We start from the raw sequence: 24790 nt of genomic DNA, 5'->3' as shown, positions 1-24790 counted from the left end.
ATTCACACGCTGCAGGAATCAAACCCACATCCTTCAAGTTGAAAGGCGACTCGCTCTATCACTGAGCTACCATCACCCCTGCAATGTATCCACATGTGTCCAAAAACTACCTCAGAATGTGGCATTCAGACCTGTAGTTAGCGATGCCCTCATGTGATCGATCACTCAGGACAGATATTAATAGCAGGTCTAAAGAGGTTCTCAGAGGTCAGGATTTCATCCGTGTGGTCATACTTGAGAGCAGATTTTGGTGAGTTGAAGCCACAAGGTTATTAGCGAAGGTGTGTATGTATGGTAGTGTATGCAATTTGTCATTAAGATGTCCTCAAGGCAGAGCAAGACAGATTTTTCTAAGAATCTGATTAGCTAGCTTTCATTTAATAGCCGCAGGTAGCAAACCCCAGAGACAAAGCTATAAACAGCCACACGATGAAGGAGAATGTAGGAGAAAACAGAGTCTTTAAAGGAACAACCAAGTACAATGTACTGACATAGGTTTTACAAGACTTAGGAGTGTCATTGTGTCACAGTAAAATATCTTGAGATTGTTTGCTTCATTTCATCCTTTCATGTTATTTCCATAACCAAGGGAGTAGCATTACCATTTTAAATGTAAACCATATGCCACAGCTTTGCAGTTACATGATGGCAAGAATTGCAACTATTGAACTACTGAACAAGGTGCAATTCAACTAATTTAATGAAATAGTTGATTTACAGCCTTAATTTACAAGGCTGCTCTTTTTTTGGCTAATAAAAGGGTATTAACAAATACTGTCTCTTAACATTTAAGGTTTTATGTGTATATCCAAGTAAAATACACTGTATACATACACATTAATACAACATACACTTAATAGTAATTTCATTTTCAATCAGGTATCAATTGATTGACAAAAACAGTTATTTCCCATAATGTTACTCTGAATGGCCTTTCTCTGTACATCTACAATATGATGTGACTTTTTTCCATCCCCAACAACTACCTGGGTGTATTTGAGAATACATAATGCGGTCTGGAGGATTTTCAGAAATAGCTGGTCTGAGGAGGTTAACTGATTTAGAGTGGAGAGAGATTCTTAGAAGGGAGCCGTGTGCTCTGTTGTGCCAGCTGGTTTACAGAGATGTCAGCATCTATCTCCTGAACCAAATGATGAGAGTGGAAACTATACAAATATAGAAGCTGTGCAGAACACAGAAATATACTGCAGTGAAGAAACTAATGTTTTATTTCAGATGTGATGTGATGAAATGTGTTGTTTTTGTTGCTGCATTACCATGCTGCTATGTTGTCATGTGTAGTCTCATTTGTTGCATTTGTTGCATTTGTTTACGGTGTGATGGGTTGCAGAAACACAAATTGCTTCTTTTTTTTCAAGGTTGACAAGCAAATCAGTAATATACAACACAACATGTACTGTATGTGGGTATCTAGTGATACGGCACGTTGAAATACTTTGGCCACCATTAGATTTCTTTGTTTTAGCGATGCTATAATTACCATACAGTATAATTATTTCCCAATCACTTTATTGGAACACTTCAAGGAAATAAGAGATGGCATACTTCATACAACAAGCCTCTGTCGGCCTCTGTTGGTCATATTGGCAAGTACAAGTGCGGAAGCACAAACAGACAGACACACACAGATCCACTAAAAATTATACTCTAATATGTGAAACATGTATGGCTTACTGAAAAAAAACAAAAAAAACAACCCAGCTTCTACAGGTTTAAGTACTTAATTATTTAGTGTGACATACTCTTATACTTGAGCAATAGCACAACCCTGTGTCTTAAAACTGGAGTGGAACCCTAATTAATGTTATTGGTAAAACCTGTTTCATGTACAAAAACATCTGCTGTGTAAAAGGTCCACTAGGCCAGGTTTATTCAAGACATGCTTGAGAAGCACATGCACATCATGTCTCATTGACAGTTTGCTTATATATAAGACCAACTTTCAGTCACATCATTCCAATCCAAATGCCAATGATCACATACTTTGACAGACACAAAAACAACAAAGCTGGTGTTGCCCTAAGACTTTTGCACAGCACTGTATTTAGAGTTGTGTGGTTACGTCTGGCTGAAAGCTGTGGTTTTCTTCTCGACACTACTTCAGACAAAAAAACACACACGAACAATTTAGATTTACTGATCAGTAAGTCTAGACATCTCATTCTGTTGCTGGTCAGTAATTGTTCAGTTGATGTGACCTGGTCTGCCTCCGAGCAAACCACGCTGCTGCCTCTCACTACCTCTGGCCTCCTTCCTTTTTTAAGCTGCCCACATCATTGCTTTACCCTTTCTCCTCCTCCTCTCATTCACACAGTCTCTACTGATCCTCCTCCTCTTTGCTGCCTGCCTGCCTCCTACCATTTCTCCTCCACTCTCTCCTCCCTCTCTCACTCTCCTCCTCATCCCCTCCTACCGTTTAGACTGCAGCAGTCTCTCCTCAGCCTCCTGTCTTTCTCTTAGCAGCCTCTGCAGGTGAAGGATCTCCCTCTGGTAAGAAGCTGTCTTCCCCTCTGCTGCCTCCTCCAGTGCTGCCAGTCTGGTTGACGCCTGTCTCCGATACACCTGCGCACACACACACACACACAGACAGCAATGAGATGTGGAGTGTTGCTATGAATAAAGTGGATAAACATGAAGGACAGCGCAGCAGAGACAACTGGAGTGGAGGAGGGGGAGTCACACACGTTGGAACAAGGTGAGGAGCAACACACACACACACACACACACGCACACAAACAAACACAGACTAATCTGCAGATCTTGTGCAAAAAGTCTGGTGTGAGTGTATCTGTGGTTTGTGTTTGTTGCTTTGAGGATTTGTCCTTGTGTTTGCTTGTATTCATCCAGATAAATAATAATTCAAGACTCAATTTTAACTTGTTGTATCCACAGATAAGCATCTGCTGCACTGCTGACAGACCACTCCATAACGGCTACACTTAGCAACACACACACACACACACTCATACAAGTGGAATACATGTTTATTGTTATGTGGACAAAATTACTACAGTGAATGCAAAACTCAGTGCCAGGAAAACAAAAGGAGAGCCACAGCAAAGATAGATACTGTGTGTTGCTGCTCTGTCCTAGTCTGCAGGTCAAGAGGATTTAGCGATGAGAAAAACAAGGTCTGAATGAGCAAGGACAGACACTGTGTGCTTGCTTTCTCTCAGCCAATTTATTTGTGTGGGAAAAGGAGTTAATTACTCTGCCTACTTGGAAAAGGGTAAAACAAACAAGTTGCTTGGATGGACTCTTTTACCCTACAGAGGCACATATTGTCTGTGACATTTCCCTGGTGTGTTTAGTGTTGATTAGTAGACATTTTGTACTGAAGTAGGTAAGCAAAGTGTTTAATGTATAAGGCTGTACTTCTGAAGCCACCCTACCCTTTTCTTCTTGCAATTATGATTCAAGAGGAGAGGTGAGTTGTAATTATCGGAACAAGTATATTTCATCCCCCACCTGCTCCTGGCTGCTGTGTAAACAAAGCAATGGCAAGCACTAACAAAGCACTTTATATGTTGCTGTACTTTATTTTGCCTTTGAAAGAAAAGCTCCAGGAGGGAACAACTGCTTTTTCCGAGGGCAGATAGTTGGGATTTGGGCTTCTTCCAACAGCTTAAAACATTACTTTTAAATGAGCAAAGTGCAAAAACAGAGAGATGGCATTAAAACAGGAATTTTTATGAAATAAAGGAGCATTGACCTAAGTCATTTTACTGATCTATTTGTGTGGACCATGCATGCACAAAATTGACTTCGAAATCACTTGATTTTGAGTGTTGGGGCCTTGCTTTAGAAAAACAGCTTGTTCTCCTCCCAGGCTTTCTGATGGAAGATGAGAGAAAGAGGAAATAATTGTCAGACTTGAGAGCTGTGAGCACTTTTCTTTTGTTCAGTGCAAATAAAGAGCACAAGAGGGTTAAGTGCAGCAGGTTGTCTGCATAAGCATCTAGGTGATGTCACTGATGACAGAAAATACATTTATGAAGTTAATTATATAGTATAAAATATATAGTTATATATTTTTTCTACAACTTAAAGAGTTTGACTTAGGGAGCCATAAATGGTGGCAACAACTGTTCTTCACCCAAATTTTTCAGCAACAACAGGGAGTACTGGAACCAACCAGATAAAATGACCAAAACAAGTAAGACTTGATAGTACAATCGTTACATTCAAAGACATGTTTTTGCATACGTTGGATGATACAAGGCCATCAAAACTGACTATGAAATGTGAATTTCCTTTATTTATTCGTGTAACTTAAAGAGGGGGGTTACACACCGGATCGAAACACTACCTGATAAAAATAAGCACACAGACACTTTTTAGATGGACTGTACTCAAAGCTCAGGGGCAGCAATGTACTAACTCTGTCTCAGCAGGGCGACACATCTCTGCTGACCAGTGGGATCTAAATATTCCACTCTAATGGATTTCTATAACATACGGGGAACAGTTAAGAGCCTTGGCCTTTGTTACCCTAACTCTCTCCCAAATAGCATGCCAATTCCCAGCTGTGTTAAGTAATGAATATAAATGGTATTATGCTGTATGTTGGAGAACAATAAAGTGGAGAGTAAAATGTCTCTAAAGCTTGGCCTGAATCCCCTGAATCCATCCCCCCCCGAGGGAGGCAGCAGGGCGCCAGCATCAGCCCAGCTGAAGCGGTGACATTTAGCCCTCACAACAAGCTGAGCTGAGCAATGCCAAGCCAATACAGCTCCCCTTGTAGCTGAAGCCCAGAGGCTGGCTGACCTTCTCCACCCATAATAACAAATATACTAAAAATTCTGAGCGGACAAGTATTCTTCAAATCATACTGCAGAGAGGGATAGTAGCTTAACATTTTCTACACTTGTTCTTTTAGGTGTTTCAGTAAACACTCTCGTTTTGTACTCACTGTATTCATCTGACAGCAAGGTTTTGAGCATGTACTGAGGTCTAATTTAAAGATATTGCATAATATTTAAGATAAGAATGGGATTTCATTTTATAAATGGGTTTTGAAACCTTTTGAGTAGAATTTCTATTGTACTCTTTGTGTGAGCTTTACCTACAAAATCCTCCACCACAGCCTACACCCTCAAAACCAACGGTAGTAGATTTCAGTCAGCCAACTCACATTAAATATGTAGCTAAATATAGAATACGTACTGGGCATCCACACTCACTGACAACAATAACTATCTCATGGTGCAACCTCCCACAGGTGGATGATGGGGAGTAGGTCTTGACTTGCTCGCAGACCTTTACAATATTAATTTGCTAAACTGAGCAGTCACCTGATTCCTTTGTTTGTCTGTGTGAAAAAACAGCTTAAGTTGATCCTCTGAGTCCTACCTCCTCCACACAGCCGGTGTAAATAGATTTAACCTTTACTGCCAAATTCGGCTGTCTTTTGCCATTAGCAAGGGAAAACTCAGCAGAGGCAATGAAGCAGTAGCATAGGGTAAAAATATCTAATATGAAAAGACCTTACGCCATATCCATCCCTCTGCATGAATTAATAAGGGACAAGTGGATACACCAAATGATCGTATGTAGGACACATAGACATAGCTGGGATGGAACAGACACTCTGGCAGAGGGAAGGGTTTTGGATTTGTTAATGGGTTACCAGAATTTGGCTGTTTGGCTAACTTCTGCTTCACTGGTATTTAGCAGGCCTAGTGTTTTGAAGCATGGTTGGTCAGTTTTGTGTTTGCTCTATTGACTATTTTGTTTTTGTTTCCTACATTTGGACATTTCTCTTACATACAGGCAGAATAAGAGGGTATTTTTCACACATTTAGACTTGATCATTTGATTATTTCTGTACCTAGTTGGTTACTTCTAGTTCTGCTCCCTAATTATGTTGTTCAACTTTAATTTTATTTCTGGACTCAGGAGAATAACTCTGATGTGGCTACTGTGGTTGTGTTGTGCTGTACAGGATGCAGTAATGAGAAAAACATGCTACTTTTAAGTCTGAAAATGCAATAACATTACTACACACTGGGCAAACGATCCCTAGTCCAAGTTGTCATGCTGGCTCATGACGTCAAACTGCTGCTCTTCGGGAGAGGCCATAGCATGAGGGCTGCACGAGAGCTAATGAGAACTAATCGAAGCTAACACGACACATCATGTCTTGGCTGGTCTGGCTGAGGGAAAGAGACAGACAAGAGTTTAAGGGTTGAAACCTTCTTTGGACAATTGTATATAAGAATGACAATAATACTTCTGCAAAATGTCTGGTGGGCAGAACATTCTGGTTTTAGCTGCAGATGACGCAGCCACAGGCTGTGAGTTCACTTTGTGTACTGATTTTATGAAGCAAAATACTTCATTTTGGTCCACCCATTAGAGTTAATTTATATTTATATTTACAAGTCAGATAAATTACTGCTGAGAGCCGAGAATAGACTGCAGTTCATATGAAGGTCTAAAATAAAAATGCAATAATGTAAAATAATCAGTTATCAGTATCAGCCATTAAGAGCAGTTCATTATTGGTATTGGTTACACAAACCTGCAACTCTGTCTAGTATAAAGGTGAACTCAGTTCTACTCAAACAAAAGTAGAACTTAGTCATGCATTTTATGAAATCAGTCACTTTACGACTTAAAATTCTGAAGATACACCAGTAAGTATTTTTAAGTATTTTAAGTATTAAATTAAAAAATGATGTTTAAGAATTAGGTTTTGTTGTAACTAACAAGGTTTTTAGGTTTTGTTGTAATCTCTGATCAGCGTATGTTTTGTCAGTAACTGTTTACACTTCCTTTTTGCCGATCTGAACGCTGCTCTGTTGCACCAGGTTCCGTTTCTCTGTTGGTGCCCTCTGTTCTCTCATTTTCCTCACAGTCTCACACTTTGTGTACTGAAATTGAATTGCAGGGAGCATCCAACCTGAGCCACATGCCTTGACATACAGTAATAGCTGCTCATAATGAAATACTCTTGGACAAATGTGGCACTGGCAAAATATTATTTATGTTAGATTCATCATTTTAGATACAGAGATTTGGATGGGAGACTGGGGAACATTATCAGTCTAAAATACATCATGTAAGCTGTACAGATCATTGTGTGGAATATTGAAGAACAGCACAGCTGATTATAAAGCAGTTTTAGATAATCCAGTACAGCAAATATACCTGGAGATGTGCTATATTTATCTGGAACGAGATTTCCTTAAACTGTGTCTGAAAAGTTTTGCAGTTGAATGTGCACTAGGTGAATACTTGTAATATTTGTATTGCTTTATCTAGAATAGTTCATGTCTTTCTCTGTTTTGCTGCTTCCAGACCTCTTAACCAGCTGGCATGATTGAGGAGCAGGTCCCATTGATGAAATATTCAAATTCATGAGGTGTGCAGATCAGTGCCCCTGTGACCTACAGATACCAGTAACATCCTTCTCTGCCTGCTCGTCTGAAATTCAAAGGAGATTTTGAAATCTTTCAAAATTCCATCTTAAATTTCTAAACGGGCAAAAATATCATCATTGAAACGTTTTCATGATTTGTCGAAAGTCAAACTTTGGCCAACGGAGACAAAGTTACAGCCACCACGTTAAGTTGGAGGGGTATAAACACATTTGAAGTGTGACATCTACACAAACAAACACACTGAAATATAGCACTTCCAGACCTTAAGATATGTTTGTTCTAATTTCTATCCAGGATAAACACTTTTATTAGCAGCAAATCAATTAAGTATTTTCCTATTCTTTAAAAACAAGACAGTCTTTTGGTAAACTAAACTGGGTTTTATCTTGGTCTGTAAACACTAAAATGTGAACACTAACAGAAAGCACCAATGTGTATTTTAGAAAACCTGCTGAAAGTATGGCAGGTACAATGTTGTATGAGAGGTAGATCCTCTGCAGATATGTTGTCAGTTCATGCAGAGTTTCAAAGTTCCTTTTTTAAATAACCTATCCCTGACATATTTGATACTTGATCTTCTACTTTAGTGTTTTATGGCAGGTGGCATAAGTGACTTTCACAGACAGAATTTGTCAGTATTCAAATCTCTCACTGACTGATTTAATAATAGTGCCTCAATATGCAGCACTACTTTCTATCACACACCAGTTACACCTATTCACATGCTGCTGGCACAGCCACCACGAGCAATTTGGGTTTAGTGTCTTACCCAGGGACACATTTGCATGCAGACGACAGAAGCCAGGGATCAAAATGTCTAAATTAAACTGCATTGTCACTAAGTTCCATATCGTAAGGAACATTCAGTATTTTCCTGAAACAAAACTCTTTTTTATCTATATTTTATTATGGCTACATAATATCAAATAACAGTGTTTTAACTGGTAATATACCATAATAACCATTTCTTGAATTTAGGCACAGTAAGTAACACAGTGATTGTCATAATGTTTGGTATCACACGTCTGGCTCACTTAACCTGCTTTCAGACATGCACATCTGGACATTATCTGGAGATTATCTACAAGGACAAATATCTGCAGAATTGACATCGGACATTCCCTAGAGATTCTCCTGCCATCTCCCTGATATATCCAGATAATGTCTAAATAAGCCCTGGAGCAGGAGAAAGTCAGAATAATCCACAGCAAGTGAGTGGGTGAGTGTCCGACTCCAGCATATTGAAGCCAGACACCACCCTCTTGCTTAGATCCTCCAGAAATGATTCTGCAACTTGCCCTGGACAATCTCCTGTGTTCACGTGCTGGGCTCGTCATATTTAAACAACATATGTCATATCTGAAAATGGCATATGTCACATGACTATTGTGACATGTCAAAAGCAATTGTCTTGTACAACCTCTCATAATCTACTGCATGTGCAACTGAGATGTGACCAATCTACAATTTAATTATTTCCAGCTTCAAATCTTCCTTGATATTCAAAATTCCTACATTTCAAATGCCAGCATCCATCCACTTCCTCCGGTGTTACTTCTTATTCACAGTGGACCACGATAAATGTCAAATCAGGTACGGTTTTCAGTTTTAACACATTTACCTTGGAGGCCAGCTTATCAGTCACTGAACTTGTCAATAAGTCTGCTCTGTCAATCAAAACTCAGGCAAATAACACATCATTTGACAACTGTTCTCCCACATTCTTTGCTCCTAAACTATACAGCACTGTAGTCTACCACACTATCCATCACTCCGCCACACAGCTGTAGCTGTCCTCAATCAAACCACCATGCCTCTGAAAGCCTTGTTAGTTGTACCACTGGGAATGTTGGGTAATATCTACATAGACTACTAAAAACTGCTTAACTCCAAAGATTGTGATTAGACTGACAATAACCTCTCGAAATACATTCTACATAAACTCTAAATAGAATTCCACAGTCTGCGTTCCATCAAGACTGAATAACAGAGGGGAAAGCCTTGTCTGGCATGACTAGGCCCACACAAATATTCTTAAGTACCCCATCACCACATACTTCTTCCACTGCTAGGAGTAGGGGTGCGTGCTAATGGAGATTGTGTTCATAGACCTTCACTTGACAGGCTGAAAAACAATTTCAGGGTTGAGAAATTATGAATCTGGCAGCAGTTAAAGAAAAACATGGTCAGTTGTTGAACCAGGGCAGCTCAGCAAAATAAAGTTAGCAGGACTGCTCTGGATCTTCCACCTGGTTCATCTAGAAAAGTATGAGATGGGCAATAAAGTTTGAGGTAAGCGTTGCATGTTGATGAGGGTGGTAGTGATTAATATGATGCACACAGCAACGCTCCCCCTCACTGACCTGCAATAGCAAATTAGGTATTGTGATTACTAAACCCACACCAGTGATAAGCAACAAGAGCAAAACATGACAGGTTTCACAACATGTCCACCACAGTCAGAAGAGAGCTTTTGCATCACTTTACACACCCTTTAATACCAGGTCTGAATGGGACCAGAGAGGCTGCAACATCACTGTATTAATATTTAATGGTCATGAATAACTTTTCTTTATAAAGCATGTTCCAGTCAGTAGAAAGACTTGTTGATGGCCAAATAATCAGGTTAAGTAAGAACATTTGTGATACAGTACAACTTTTATCTGAAAAACTCACTGACCTGATGAATTTATTATTTTTCATCACTGTGCTGAATACTTTTGGAAACTCTGCAACACTGGAACATTCTGTAACAGAATATACAATATATTTCAGGTTGATTTGAAGATGTGAAATGACACTCTAAAATCTACAGTCCTACTGCTATCCTTATTTTCCCTCGTGTGATTTCACTCCTCAGAGGAATATTAAAAGCAATTCTGTGTGCGATAGTCTTGCTTTGCTGTGGTGACAACAGTCCGAGTTTTCCAGCCACATTTCATCATGACCAAAACAGTTTGTTTTTTTACACTTCTCTGAAAAGATGTAGCATATTGAACCATTTCATTATAGAACTGTTTGTAGCACAATGTATTCTTCCTTTTGTGTCACTCTCACATTATTGACAATTGCAATGACAACCTGACAGTCAATACTCTTATATAGTGTTTGTGTAATTATCGATACCTTGTGCATCATAGCCAAAGGTATTGTGCTTGGTACGCAGACACATTTCCATCAGTTTAACTTGGACTTAAGATTGTTTTGATAAGATTGTTTAAAGGGTTCAGGTAAAGCTCAACAGAAATATGGGCCTAAAAATAAATTACAAAGAGATTGCAAATAAAAGAAAATGATTCCCCATCTTATCATTTGATAAGTGATGTCATGAAATACACTATGAAGTTGGAGAGTGATGTTTTCTAGAGATGTAACCAATAACGTGACATGATCTACAGCTCAAGACAAGACAAGACACTAAGCAAGCATTAATTCTCATGTTGATGCAATGTTGATTTCATTGTGAAATGGCATTATTACATTATAAAAAATAGAAACATTGCCTGAATGAGGTACATGTTTGCTTCTGTCAAACTTGAATCTACAGCACAATCATTTTGCTTTCAGCAGGAGAAACCAGGTTGTTAATTGTAGAAGTAGAAGTAGGTGGGCCTGCAATTTAAAACGGCTCCCACAGTAAAGGTCAAGTGCATAGTACAGGAGGTAGGGGGTCCTGATACTCATTCCTATTCATGCTTGGTGTCTATGGCTGCATGCTTGCAGCTATTTGACCTTATTAATGATGATTGACAGTGTCTTGCTGTTTCTCCATGGAGAAAAAATGGATCATTTGAGTTTTGTTGTTTCAGCCCTTTGGGAATTCAGTGGCTTTCATCAATTATACACTGTCTCAGTGAAGCTGCTGCAATTGACATGAACTGATACAGGGATGGCAATGACACTATAGAAGACTACACTAAACACTAAACTTCAATCCCAGATCACAGCTGAATTTGTCCTAATTGGGTGCTAGAAGAGGAGTGCTGTGCTGGGAGCATGTAGGAGTTGTGATACTATAGTGTGAAGTGTGATACCAAAACAATAATTATGTCTATGTCCATGATGCCACTGTACTGTATTTTTTTCTCTTCTTATTTATACAACAATGAAAACCATTTACATATTTGTTGATTACAGTAAAAACTGCACATTAATTAGTTTTCACAAGATTCCTTGATTGTTGTTAGCAGTGTCTGGTCAATTGATTAGCAGTATGGTGGTTTATTTTTAACCCAGCAATAATTCAGTTTTCTTCTCTTCCAGCAGTTCTATTTCTAGCATCAATTCAGCTAGCCCCAATTAATGCTAACAAAAACATTCATTTAGTCAATGACAAAATTCCATATACATTAATATATAATAAAATAACTGCACTCAACAATTTCTAATAAATCAAATAAAACAGGGTTTTTCTAATCAAATAGACAAAGAATATTCAAAACTAAACTGAAAGCAACAATGTAAAGGATTAAGTTCAAGGGCCATTAAATAGAGGACTGCAACATTCATTTATTCCACACAAATCCACAGAGTCAACAAAAGACATTTTCAAATCCCTACCATCTCCCCCCAAAGATCAATAGTAATACTGGCTGTTGCTTTGCCACAAAGGACTATAGCAAGATGTCACCCTGATTCAATTCCCAAACCATAAATCATTCATAAGCAGCAGGTACACAGCACAGAAGCCTTCAGAGAAAAGACAGAGTCCTGACCTTTTCCTGTCATCATGTTACATGAGATACTGTAGAAACATCTGCTTGTTGCAGTGCCATCTCAAACGTTCTGTTCAAAGTCACATCTAATGTTGGAATAGGGATCATTATCTTTCTAATCTGTCTCTGCCTCTATATCTTTCTCCAGAACATGACTTGAAGATGAGCTGCCCTCAGCCTGAGTTAGAGGAGGATTGTCCTCCACCAGAGGAATTAGAGTGTAAAATCTGTTACCAACGCTTCAATGCCCACAACCGCAAGCCTAAGATCCTGGACTGCCTCCACCGGGTCTGTACCCGCTGCCTCAGTAAGATCCTTGACATTACTGATGGTGCAGGCTGCATTTCCTGCCCATTTTGCCGACACCAAACAGAGATCACAGAGTTTGAGGTGTCAGCCCTTCCGGACGATGCCAACATTATGTCCCACTTGGCAATGCGGGACAAATCCTGGAGCTCTAACCAAGGGGAAGTGGTCCTGACTCCAAAGAGTTTCTCCTCATCCAGCCCATCTCATGAATCCTCCAACTGCCTCGTCATCACCATTATGGAAGTGCAGCAGGACTCACAGCACTCACCAAGCCGCAATGGTAGCTCTGACATATATGCAGAGCAGAGCCTGGACTCAGTATCTATTGGCTCCAATGGGCCAATTGATCAGGACGCCCTGTCCAAATTCTGCAATCATGTCCCACGCATCCTGGTCTGGCTGCTGGGTTTCTTATACTTTGGCTCACTTCCTCTAGGAATCTACTTGTTAGTGATCCAGAGAGTGACTCTGGGTATTGTATGTGTTAGCTTGGTGCCATCAAGTTTAACAGTTTGCCTGGTCTATGGATTCTGCCAGTGTCTCTGTCAGGGGATGTGTGACTGCTCCCCCAGGGGCTGATATGATGCCATATATGATGAAGTCAGCTGCAGAAAACGGGTTTGTGGTTTGTCCAGTGAACAGATTTAAAGGCATGGGAGAAAAGGGGATGTTCTGTCCCTGGCCTAACTGACTACTAGTGAGTTACCTTCATGCAAATAATGTGCCAGTCACAGTCTTAGTAAAAAGACCATCTTAAGTGACGGGCTATGCTTTAAAGTTCACCAATGAAATTCACTGATGAGCTCTGTTAGTGAGAACAGCATTTAGTTTTTGTGCTGTGTTTGCGTGACCCTGTTTGTTCTGTGTTGTGTGTTTGACCAAGTCTAACATCAGATTTGAGAGTAGACCTCTTTGACTTGTACATTAATAATACTGATAAAGTCTAAGACTCCTGTTTATCATTGTTTTATGATGCTATATTTGTAAATTCATCTTCAGATTCCTGTATGTTTTGATCATGCTCTAAACTAACAGTACACTGTAGCATCATGCGGGAAGAGGAGCACTGCATATAGATATCCAGCACCAGCGGGCTTTGGTATGCATGTCATGGATAACATGAGCAAAGAAATCAGAACAATTCACAGTTCTGATTTCACAACGCCTACATTAAGAAATGCAGAATATTTTTCGGTCTGTTAAAACTACAGGTACAGGTAGAATTGAATAGATTGTAATAGTGGCACTGGTCTTGAAATCAGCTATTGCAAATACAGTATTAGCAATAACTGAATACTGAATATGAAGCCCTGACGCTGTTATTTATGTGTTGTAAGATGTCGGTCTGTTGAACCCACTGATGATAATAATAAACTATTTTTATAATAACCATTTATATGAAGCACCTTTCAAGACACCCATGGACGCTTTACAGAATAAGCATTTAAAACCAAGTAAAAATTGGTAGACGAAAGAATGGTAAAAAAGTAAATAAAAAGCACAACAAATACAACAGTAAACAATAACTATTAAGGTGCTGCTGACACACTGTAAAACAGAATATTGGACACTGCTCTTTTAGGAATTGCCTAAATAGCCTAATTAGTTCAATGACATTGACAACTTAGTTAGTGAATGATGACCAAAACATTAAAAGAGAGCACTTTGGCTTGTTTGAGTTAAGAAAATAATGTATAAACTAAATATTAAATATATGAAACGGGTCATCAAAAAAGTCTTGTCTATCTCAAGAAAGAGATTTGTTTTATGTGAAGAAAGACGGAGAAAACAGCAACTTTGCACAGCTGAAAACACAGGACAGCTGTAAACGGGTTGACTGACAACACAAGGGAGCTCAGAAAGTGTTTAAGATGCAAGTGTCACTAGTTCAAAGGAATGGTAGTTTATATTTGCAGATGTGACAAATGATTTCCAAATTTTCTTTTACTCACAAGCATTTTACATTTTACTCTTGGGGTCAGTTCAGAGCCTTTTCTTCACAACTGATGAGGGGGAGGAGCTGGAAATGTAGCATTTTGGAAGAAAACAATTATTTAGTTGTAAAACCTTCTGTTGTTGGAGTTGTTTTTTTTGTTGTTTTTTTCTCTTCTTTACAACATGTCACTGTTTAACTACCTGTCTATCTACACAGTCCCATGTTTTCCTGTGTTTATGTCTAAGGTTAACTGACTTAAGCTCTTAGCTTAGTTTCACTGTTTTGGTTAAAGATGCAAACAAACAATAAATACACATGTTATCTATAATGCAATAACCTGAATATAATCTATACAGTACGTTGTGCTTATTTGCTGCCTGCTTTTACAATTTTTAACTGAAACAAGTAACTCAGTTAATGCTGCAGTCAATGAGAGTGTAATAAAGATGTGCACAGCACTGCATTACTAAAGCCTCACACGAGACATGAGGTGCCGACCTCCACAGATGGTATGTGCTCTACAAGCAGGGACAGGGGCTTTTATGGTCGGCACACAATGCACGTCAAGATTAAATTATTCTCAACTTGACAAGGACCAATTAACCTTTTTTTTTAAGTGCTGTGATGATCAAAGACCATCAATTAAGTGCTGAGACAGATTTATTATATCACCTGGAGAGAAACAAAATAATACAAATGGGGGGGAGAAAGAGAATAATGACAAATAAGATAAAAAGGGATTTACCGTGTTTTGTGTGTATAATGTTGATTGATGACATAGTTGAGGATTTGTCCTCAGCTAAGAAAATGATCATACTGGTCCAAATATGAGACAAATCTAAATATAGCTGGTTTCAAGTGAGACAAACAGACAGACTTCGATGTCTGTTTCTCTCTTTAAAAAAGGTCCTAAAAATATGGTGAAGAGTTTTTGTTTTTTTATTACAGCCAAGATGTAATAGAAGAATACTTCACTCAACTTACTACCTTGTTTTCTGCTTCAAACACGAGCCACACATGTACTTCATAACACTGTTCTACATGTAAAATGTGTTGGAAAAGAAAGAATCAAGGAGGATCGATTAGACTGAGACATTCATTTGAATTGCACATGAACACTGTAGCCACAGTGTGGTTATAGCACACACATCACACAATCCCACTCTTTTAAAACTATGATGCAGCCACATGCAGTGCAATCACTATATGTTCGTAACAGATTAATGATAATTTTTAGTTGGTCAGTGAAAGTAAATTGTGGTACCGTGTCTCATTTAATCTAAATATGTAAGCTAAATGCAGTGAGAATGAGTAACTCATCAGGTTTGGAAGCCCCTATGAGCAACAAAATGAGACCGCTGTGGAAAACGTGAGTGAGTCAGGTAAGTTCAGTTTTTGTTTCTTTTTTTTTTTAGTCGAATCAACTTCTAAACCTTCTTGTGGGTGCCTCTTGGCATAAAGGACATTCATTTATATTCAAATGTAAGAGCAATGCAGCGTTGAATAAGATTAAATTAGATTATTATAGATCATTGGGACATAAATATGAATGCAGTCATGCAGGTTATGCAAAACACCTGTGTTGCTTTTTATTGCCTTTTGAGTTAAAGTGAGTGGATTCAATGAAAATTCCTGAAAATGAAAATGCTGCATCTGTGACTGAAACAAAAATATTTTGGATAATTGTATACGTAGATCACATTAACTCATGGAGGGTTAAACCTAAAAGTATGTTTGATTTATTCTAACCAGCAGTGTTAGGTAAGGATATATATCATTACTGATGCAACAGATTTTTCGATATCTTTGCACAGTTAAATGTATTTGAATGTAGGTCATTTCCACATTATGAAAACTCTGCACACTGTATTTTATGATAACATTAAAAAATCTTTATTTTACACTTCAGTTATTCATATTTCAAGTCTAAAAGAGTAAAGACTTTCAAATAGTTATGATATAGTTGAGGATGAGACAAGACTGTCATAATTAAATGATGTTCATTTATCCTGGGGTGGTTATGCATTATTTGCTGTCCATGAACAAACTGGAATATTTGCCTTCTTTAATTTGCTCGTTGTTCAGTTTGAAATATATTGTGAGATGCACTGAGAGGAACGATGACATGTGCACAGCCATAAGCATAAATCTGGAGCAAAAGCAAGCTTTTCTGTGGCAACCACTGAAACACAGTTATCATTTATTATTTTATCATGATATTCCTTATTTATGAAAAGCCCAGCCAGGGACAGGAGTTGCAAACTAGCAAATTGCTATATACTCTATGTGCAGTACATGAGATGTCTCACTGCATTGCCCCTGATAAATATAGATTAACTGAATTGAACACAATATTATTCATGCTCAGTGAGTGAACTGTAAGTGACGGCAACAGTGACTCAGACAGACCTAAATTTAAATAAAATTATGAAGTATTATCTATCATTAAAAACATATTATAATAAAAAAAATATCAAAAACAACACCATACATTTTAATTGCAAGTTTTATGTTGCTTTCTACTGTGTGTGTTTTTTCAAACTCTGGAAATTCCTTCAACAGAAGGAAAGTAAATGAGGAAGGAAACGCTCACAGATTCTCACACACAAAAAACACATACCTCTCACCTCTCACTGGGATGTTGCTATAGTGACATTAATAAGAATGATAGAACCACTGACATGTTTTTCCAGCTGTGGCTTGAATGACAAGGGCTGCTGACGGATAGACAACACACAGAGCACTGGCCCTTGGGCAAGGCACTAACACTTCCACACTACTGCCAAGTTCCTTTTTTGGTGTAATGAAGATAAAATTTAAATAGAGGCTGTACCAAAAGGTGCTGCAGGACAACTGTCAACCACAACAGAAATATCTAAACCAAGACTGCACTGTAGGTAGATGTAGAAAGGGTTTCCATGGTGACAGGCTCATTATGGCTCCTTTTTTTTCCATTGAAAAGGAGATGAATTCATGCTGTTTTTTGTCACAGAACAGATGAGGAGGAAGCAGGTTCTGTATTTCTGTCCACAATTATATTTGTTTCTTACTATAGTTATTATACAGAAATAACTGCAAAATTGTCCAGGTAACAGTTTCTTGCGTTGAAGGATTGTGTGTGTGACACAAGGGAGGAGGAATTTCACTAATAGCAGCTAATAGTGATCCTGTTTATCAAGCTTTCCTGTATACCTTTGAAATAACACAGTATTACAGTAATAATATGTCCTTATTACCACACTATACTACCAATTTATTAAAAAAATGTTACAAATAAAACTGCATTACCATACTACAACCATATTCTTACTGAACTGTATCATTAAGTGTCACCGGCTACACTAACAAAATTAACAAAATGTAACCAATACATTAGTCTTTGCGTCAAAGCTCCACCTCCAAATCACTGGAAGTGGTCGTCTGTAGTGGAACAAGAAATTTTGTCTGCACCTTCTCTGCCATTTCACCGTGACTCGCTTGTAAAAATCTGGCTTGAGACTTGCTTTTTTCTTTTTCCTTTTTCATAGACAAAGTTATTTATTGATGTCTCTTAGGACATGACAAGTATTTCAACCAATGAGACGGGAATTGTTTCAGAAACAAATTACAGACCACAGTTTTAATAACAAATAGCAGCGTGACAGGGACACTCTAACGTCATTGGACCAAAGTCAAAGAGAACAGCGCACGCAGTGGCGCTACTCTCACTGCTGCTGATCATTATCTTTACGAGAAGGTAGGCAGTCTGACCCGAGAAGATGGATGGTGTGAAAGAGGATTGAAACAAGCACTTGGAGACGCCTGGTGACCTAAGTCTAGGGCTGAGTATTGATGAAACATTTTCAATATGGTATGAATATGGTATGAATAAAAAGAAATTATGTTTGGAAATCAGTATCTGAGTCCAGATACTGATTTCCAAACATAATTTCTTTTGATACCAATTTTATTACATCTGTTAAATAAAAAAAGTTACATTACATGTGATGATAAATTGCTTTAATTTTAACTGTCCCCGTCTTCTTGTTACAGTCAAACACTGCCCTGATATTGGTCAAATTGCATGCTGACTTAGAACACTGACGCTGATAAAATTAACTACTAGGTATTAAAATGTGATATCTAATGACAACACATTAGTTTGATACCCAGCCTAAAGTCTAATCAATGTGACAAAAGTAGTGAAGCTTGATTCGCAGCCCAAGACACCTACAATGCTGTCTTGTGCTCTCTTCCCAGAGGGATCAACACTCATACACAGAAAAACACCGGTGACTGTGTCTCTCAGGTGACCCCCAATGACCCTGATTCAAACCTTGACTCAGGTGCAACTAATAAACTGGTCAGAGGGTTGAAAAACCTGGATTGTTTAACATAACGACTCTCAAGATAAGTATCCACTCTACAGAAGCTAAATACCTGGATTTTTGGCTAAACTCAAGCAAGTCGAGGTTGCCTATATCTACACTGTTAAGGATACAATGACCTGGATGACTGAAAACCTTTATGGACATTATCTCTATGTTGTAGCTGTATTCACAGTTAACGTGCAGCCACGTGTGTGAGGCTCTACAGAAAAGTAGATGATACAGTGCTCATAGACAGTCGGCTCAGATAAATGGCAATCTGCAAGACACTGCATTTCATCAATTTATACTTTTCTGAGAGGTGAAGGCCCGTAACAGATGGTTTATCAAGTGCAGTGAAGAGGGCCGATCAATACTGAACAGAGTAGAGGGTCATCCTGAGTAAAATGAAGATAAAGTGAAAAGTGACGTTGTCTGGTCAGTTGAGTACACAGCTGAACTAAAGTTGTACTGATAATGTGTTACATACCAGTTACATCTGGATAATGTGTCCTCTATGCCAGTGATTCACAGAGTGCGTGCGATAGCTGACAGTCAACAACACATGTTGAATTTTCAGCTTAACCAAACATTTAAGTCAATTAATAAAGTTAATGGCATCTGTAAGAAAATAAAAATGATTTCCTACCTGATTAACTACAGGTGGAACGTGTATGTAGTAATATCTGTATATGTGCTAATATACATTAACAGAAAAACAAACCCCAGGCCAAACTATTGTTTATTATATTGTTATGATATAGTTATTTAGATGAAAATAACAATAACATTTAGCTATAACAATAAATTGTGAAAAATATTAATGTCAGGTCATGTACAAGATTGTCAGGTGAAAAAGAGAAATGTTAGATGGAAAATATGTTAATTTCAGTTCTATTTCAACGTTTCAGTTTACAGTAAGATATCCAGATAGATTTATTTGGGTTTTGTTTGTCAGTTGTTAAAAATAAATCTCTAAAAAAGATTTACCGATGGAGGACACTTCACTGGAACAAGTGAAAGTCATAGACTCCAACACTCAAATTAGAAGAGTTTTATTGGAAAACCTACACCAGTATCCACTCATATTATGTGCCACACCTTGTCTATTTTCCACTGACTACAAACTTTACATCATGTGCTACTGAAGAAGACCATAGTCTCATCAGGATATACTGACATTACACATCAAGTGAGAAGAAAGGCTCATTTTCCCACAGACTTCCATTCAAACTGACTTCCTTTTTAAACCAGTGGATTCAAGCCCTGGTGGCTGCTCCGTATATTCTTGCATCCTACAAAATGTAAGACTTATATATATATATATATATATATATATATATATATATATATATATATATATATATATATATATATATATATATATATACACACATGTACAGTATGCTTTACTGTCCAGCTCTCTGGTGTATAGGCCTGCTTCTAAACTAAACTGATCACTGTGTTTGTGCACAGCAGCAGCTTCCCAGAAGTCCAGCCACTACAACAGTAAAGAGCAGGGCATGATGAGACACCTCACGACAATTTTACCACTTATCTCACCTGGTGCTGCCCCAGGTGAATGAGCTACATGTGTAAAATGTGTGGAATGTTTGTAATTAATCACACAGTGATAATGCACGGGAAATATTTGTGTGTTAATCATAGTTGTGATTCAAGGTGTAAATGGGCCACAGACAATTCCCAGAATTGAAATTGGGCCGCAGCATTCCAAAGTTTGGAAGTGGCTGCTCCATGCATTTCACTCCACGACAAACCACATCCACTGTCAGTGAGTAAGATTCACAATCATTCAGTGATCAAGCCTTTCAGAGGGATCGATTCTTGAGAGAAAGTGAAGATTGAATAAAGGAACTTACTTTGACTTCCTCCTGTAGTTTCCCAAGTCGAACAGTGCCATTCAAAATCTTGTTGATGAATCTCTTCTTTTCCTGCTGAAGACTGGCTGCCTGAAGAGGTAGAGGGGGAGAATGGGGGGTTACTGATGTCGGAGCTGAGGGAGGGTGGATGGAATGCACTTTTATTCCAATCAGTCATAATAAGTGTCAAGGATAAGTTGCAGACTACAAAAGCAACTAATAGTCATGATGTATATGTCTACTCAAAAATTTTCTGCATAAAACACATCCACTGCATGTCACCAAATCAAAATTGATGGAACTTGTTCTCTAGAGCTACAGTACAACATTTTTAATTCAAATCGTCTTTTCACAAGTTGTTTTTCGATTTAAAAAACTTAGTCCTGCAGTTAAAAGGTAGTTTCACACCAGCACGGCTTTATCAAAAGAGGGCTTTAACTGTGACTTCAGTAAAAGATTTCCAACTTATATTACCAAAACTAAAAGAAGTACCTTGTTATTCAGCATAAAATGAAGTGGAAAAACTGCACAGCTAACTCTAAAATGTAAGAATATCTTTGCATTTGTGCTTCAACAATCAACAATCTGTCTATAATTTCAAAATAAATACACTTATCCTTCAGAGGAATGTCACAGTCTAAGTGGAGTCAGCTGAAATTAAAATCCCACTGATCAGCCTTTCCTTTGAAATTTGGACATAGAAATGGCTTTGATTTACATTTAAGTGTTTCCTGGGCACACTCAATCCACAATAATAATACCTGTGCAACCAGCAAACAATCACATTGACACCAGTGTGCTCACCTTGCTCTCATTCTGCCCAAACCTTTATTTATTTGCTTTATACCAATTATATCTAATATGGTGTCAGTCTGACCTTCTACACAGTGTGCTCCCACTTATCCTATAAACAGTTAGCTATGGCACAATGTCCCTGCATATATTAACATTTACCAGATAAACTTTCTCCCATTTCTCTGCCAGACATGCAGCAGATAGAGAGAGAGGGGGAGAGAGAGAGACAGACAGACAGACAGACAGAGACAGAGAGAGAGAGCGAGAGAGAGAGTGTGAGAGAATCACTGCATCTAATAACACTGCAGAGAAGCCAGCTGGACCAAATAAAAGGCCTGAATGATGAAAGAGTATATTTGTAAGAGAGGGGACATTGTACTGCCAGTGTGAATCTTAATATTACATTAATTATGTTCTAAAGTACAGTCAACTGTAAAAAAAATGATTAAGTCTTATTCCAGGCAATGTTGTGATTCCAGTCAGGTATGAAGTCTCTCAGCAAATAACGTGTTTTCCTAATGAAAAGTTACAGCCTTCTGTTAATCAATACAATGCCCTGCAACCAAGCAACAAACACACATTTTCTACAAGTATATGCTTTGTATGATTAAATGCTCGTCTTTCATCTTGTGGAAAATATATTAAACGACTATGTAAAACGCAACACTATACGAACTAAGTTTGTGTAATCATCATTTTTTTCCTTCTCCAAACATTAAAGCAAAATTAAGTGAAATGATTTATTATCTGTGGACTGTCTTCTTGCAGACAGAATCAAGAAAATATCAAGTTAGTTTGGTGCATTACCTGATGTAAAAGTATATTTATTTCACTTTTTCACTGGAATGAATGCACTGCCTTCTAAAAGTTATGTGGCATGGATTTGGCATTCTGTATTTTATTTCAACGCCTCCACGAGTCAGGACCAGATTTACCAACATGCATATTTTATTCAGTGTGCACTTGTGCTCCAAGTTTACTGAGGCAGCAGCTCATTATTGCCTGTCAGGCATCGTCTTACAGCGAATGACGGCTGGTAATAGATAAAGTTCAGTGCTGGGATCCTCAGAGACACCAACTCTGAAAACAAATAACATTCTGGCTGATTCCAAAACATTTACTCAACCTATTGTTCAACTCTACAAAGACTCTACATCTGTTATTATAAAATGAAGAATGCTTCCAAAGGTTTTTTGCTTAATTACGTCATATTAATAATTCAATAGCAGTGAGATTCATGGCTGGAATAATTGAACAGATAGCAGAAGACATAACATATAGGAGGACATATAGGAGGAACATATAAGGAGCCAACGAGAGAGGAAGAGAGAAACCTGTAAAACACCCAAATGCTAGTGTTTCATATGCCTTGAAATAAAGGACAATTTGCCTTTTGACTTAATTACTGCACAATCAACCACATTTATACTCCACCCACCAATGAATCAGTCTAATGTATTATTGAATATAAAAAAGCTTTTATTCTATTATTATACTTGTGTGCAAAATGGATAACTTTATGACATACTTAAGTTAGTGTATGCCATGTGGTAAATGTGGAGTAAAAACTGGCCATAAACTACTGAGTCCGTGAGTTAAGAGAGAGGTGTCTCTTAAGAGTTTTAATTCATCAGCTACACTGATGACATAGTACTGAGGATCTTGAATCCATGATTTAACCCATGACAAAATACTGTACAATTACATTCCTCCTCTATGCTGATAATCCAACATTGCTGTCACCCATGAGGCCCATTCAATCATTACTAGATGGGACTAGCAAACCCCATGCAGAATTCTGTAGGTTCATCTAAGAAGACATCCTAAGAAAACCACCGACAAAAGATGGTTGTTAGACTTCCTTATAAAATAAAAGCCAGTGGTGTTCAACCTCAAACACTGTCCAATCACTAACCAGAGTAAAGACAAAGGTTATAATAAAATATTAGTATAAACTGAGATCATACATTAGATAAATTAGATTATTATTTTGAGTGTTTTTTGGGGATATATGACAATGAAAAGGAACAGATGGGGAAATGCAGTATACTTTTCTCACTCAATATTTACCACATGATAACAAGCCAAATTGTAAAAAAAGAAGAACTACTCAATGAAAAGAAGTTGCGAACTGTTGTTGTAAGGTAGAAATGATGTTGCTGGGTTTAAGATGGTATCTCTGTTGAGGCAAATTTGAGTCCATGTGGGTTTTCAATACATGACATATAGTCAGCAAGGTTTGGACGCTACTATCATACAGTTTGTAATACCTGGTCTGTCAGTATGTCATTTCCCTGCAGTGACAGTGAAGTGTCAGTGGAATCATATGTAATTGTGTGTACATGCACAACCTGGTATTACTAGACATAGGATGTCAGTCATACCATGTGCACCACAAATAGGACAAAATTGTTCAGTAATACCATGTCTAAAAGTTGGTCACGCTCCTTGGAAACATGCTCAGCCTTGTTGAGGAGTGCTCCCAGGTAATGTCGAGTCTTTTCTTCCTGTGTTGTGCACTCTTCTTTCCGTTGCTTTAATTCATTCATCTTCTTATCAGCCCTCCTGGATGATGGAGAAACAGCAGAAAGGAAGACAGTGAGGTAGGCAAAAAGAAAAAAAAGCAATGGAAACATGCAGGAGAGTTAACAGGATGGTAACTTCAGAGGGTGTCATATTGATGCGGGCAGGATGAAAATACTGCTGGTTAATCTAACACCTTCTGACAATCTTCACACTTCAGAATGAGAAGGTCCACATTAATCTCAGTTCCTCTGCAGGGAGCAGAGTACAGCTCCAGAGACCTGAGCAAATTTGAACCCCGACACAAGACAAATGATGCACTGCAGAAACTGGAACTATTGTATTAACAATGCTGCACTTAGACTTCAGCTTATGACTCTGCAAGGTTTAACATAAAATAATCCTGTCACAGGGAGACTTTCAGGGAGTATTTGTATTTTACTGTATGAACAGTCAGTCGGTCTTTTTTGCATGTTCTCCCCATGTGCCGACATGCAGATTGAGGTTGGGTAATTTGTGACTCTTAAATTGACTGGACGTGAGTGTGAATGGTTGATTGTCTCTGTATGTTGGTCCTGTGACTGACTGTGATGTCCAGGGTGAACCAGGTGGCAATGGGTGAAAACTGATTGTAATTTTGTCCATTCATTGTAATTCTTCAGCGCTAAACACGATGAAATCAATTACATCAATTACAGTACATTAAAACATAAAGAACCACAAACCAATCTGAGAATACGTGGGACAGTGTCTATTTAACTAGGCTTCATCTAGTCAACACATTTAACACATATCAATACATTGCATAATTGTGTTTAAAACGTTTTTTTTAATGAGAAAAACACTTTTAAAAATAGGGCAGATAATATTAGCTTGACCA

General features: G+C 38.1%; 2 protein-coding genes across 3 annotated transcripts in view; one reads left to right on the top strand and one right to left on the bottom strand.

Moving 5' to 3' along the window:
- Nucleotides 1-2365: 2365 nt before the first annotated feature.
- The window catches only part of cep89 (centrosomal protein 89), a 37793-nt gene continuing 15368 nt past the window's right edge, over nucleotides 2366-24790 (bottom strand). The window contains exons 15-17 of one of the 2 annotated variants that reach the window (XM_044029460.1): nucleotides 23811-23952; nucleotides 20593-20682; nucleotides 2366-2583 (exon numbers count right to left, since the gene is read on the bottom strand). In XM_044029460.1, coding sequence (XP_043885395.1) covers nucleotides 2431-2583; nucleotides 20593-20682; nucleotides 23811-23952 — 385 coding nt within the window. In that variant the 3' untranslated portion in view covers nucleotides 2366-2430. The remainder of the gene's footprint in view (nucleotides 2584-20592; nucleotides 20683-23810; nucleotides 23953-24790) is intronic. The other variant, XM_044029461.1, reaches the window with a different exon arrangement.
- On the top strand, nucleotides 2569-14713 carry zgc:165481 (uncharacterized protein LOC100073327 homolog). Its single transcript, XM_044029462.1, has 2 exons — nucleotides 2569-2716; nucleotides 12270-14713. The coding sequence occupies exons 1-2, from the start codon at nucleotides 2653-2655 to the stop codon at nucleotides 13007-13009; spliced, it is 804 nt and encodes a 267-aa protein (XP_043885397.1). The 5' UTR covers nucleotides 2569-2652; the 3' UTR covers nucleotides 13010-14713.

This window comes from Solea senegalensis, linkage group LG7 (assembly GCF_019176455.1).
Source record: "Solea senegalensis isolate Sse05_10M linkage group LG7, IFAPA_SoseM_1, whole genome shotgun sequence".
In the NCBI taxonomy this organism is placed as follows: Eukaryota; Metazoa; Chordata; class Actinopteri; order Pleuronectiformes; family Soleidae; genus Solea; species Solea senegalensis.
This window is presented reverse-complemented; position numbering and strand designations above follow the sequence as displayed.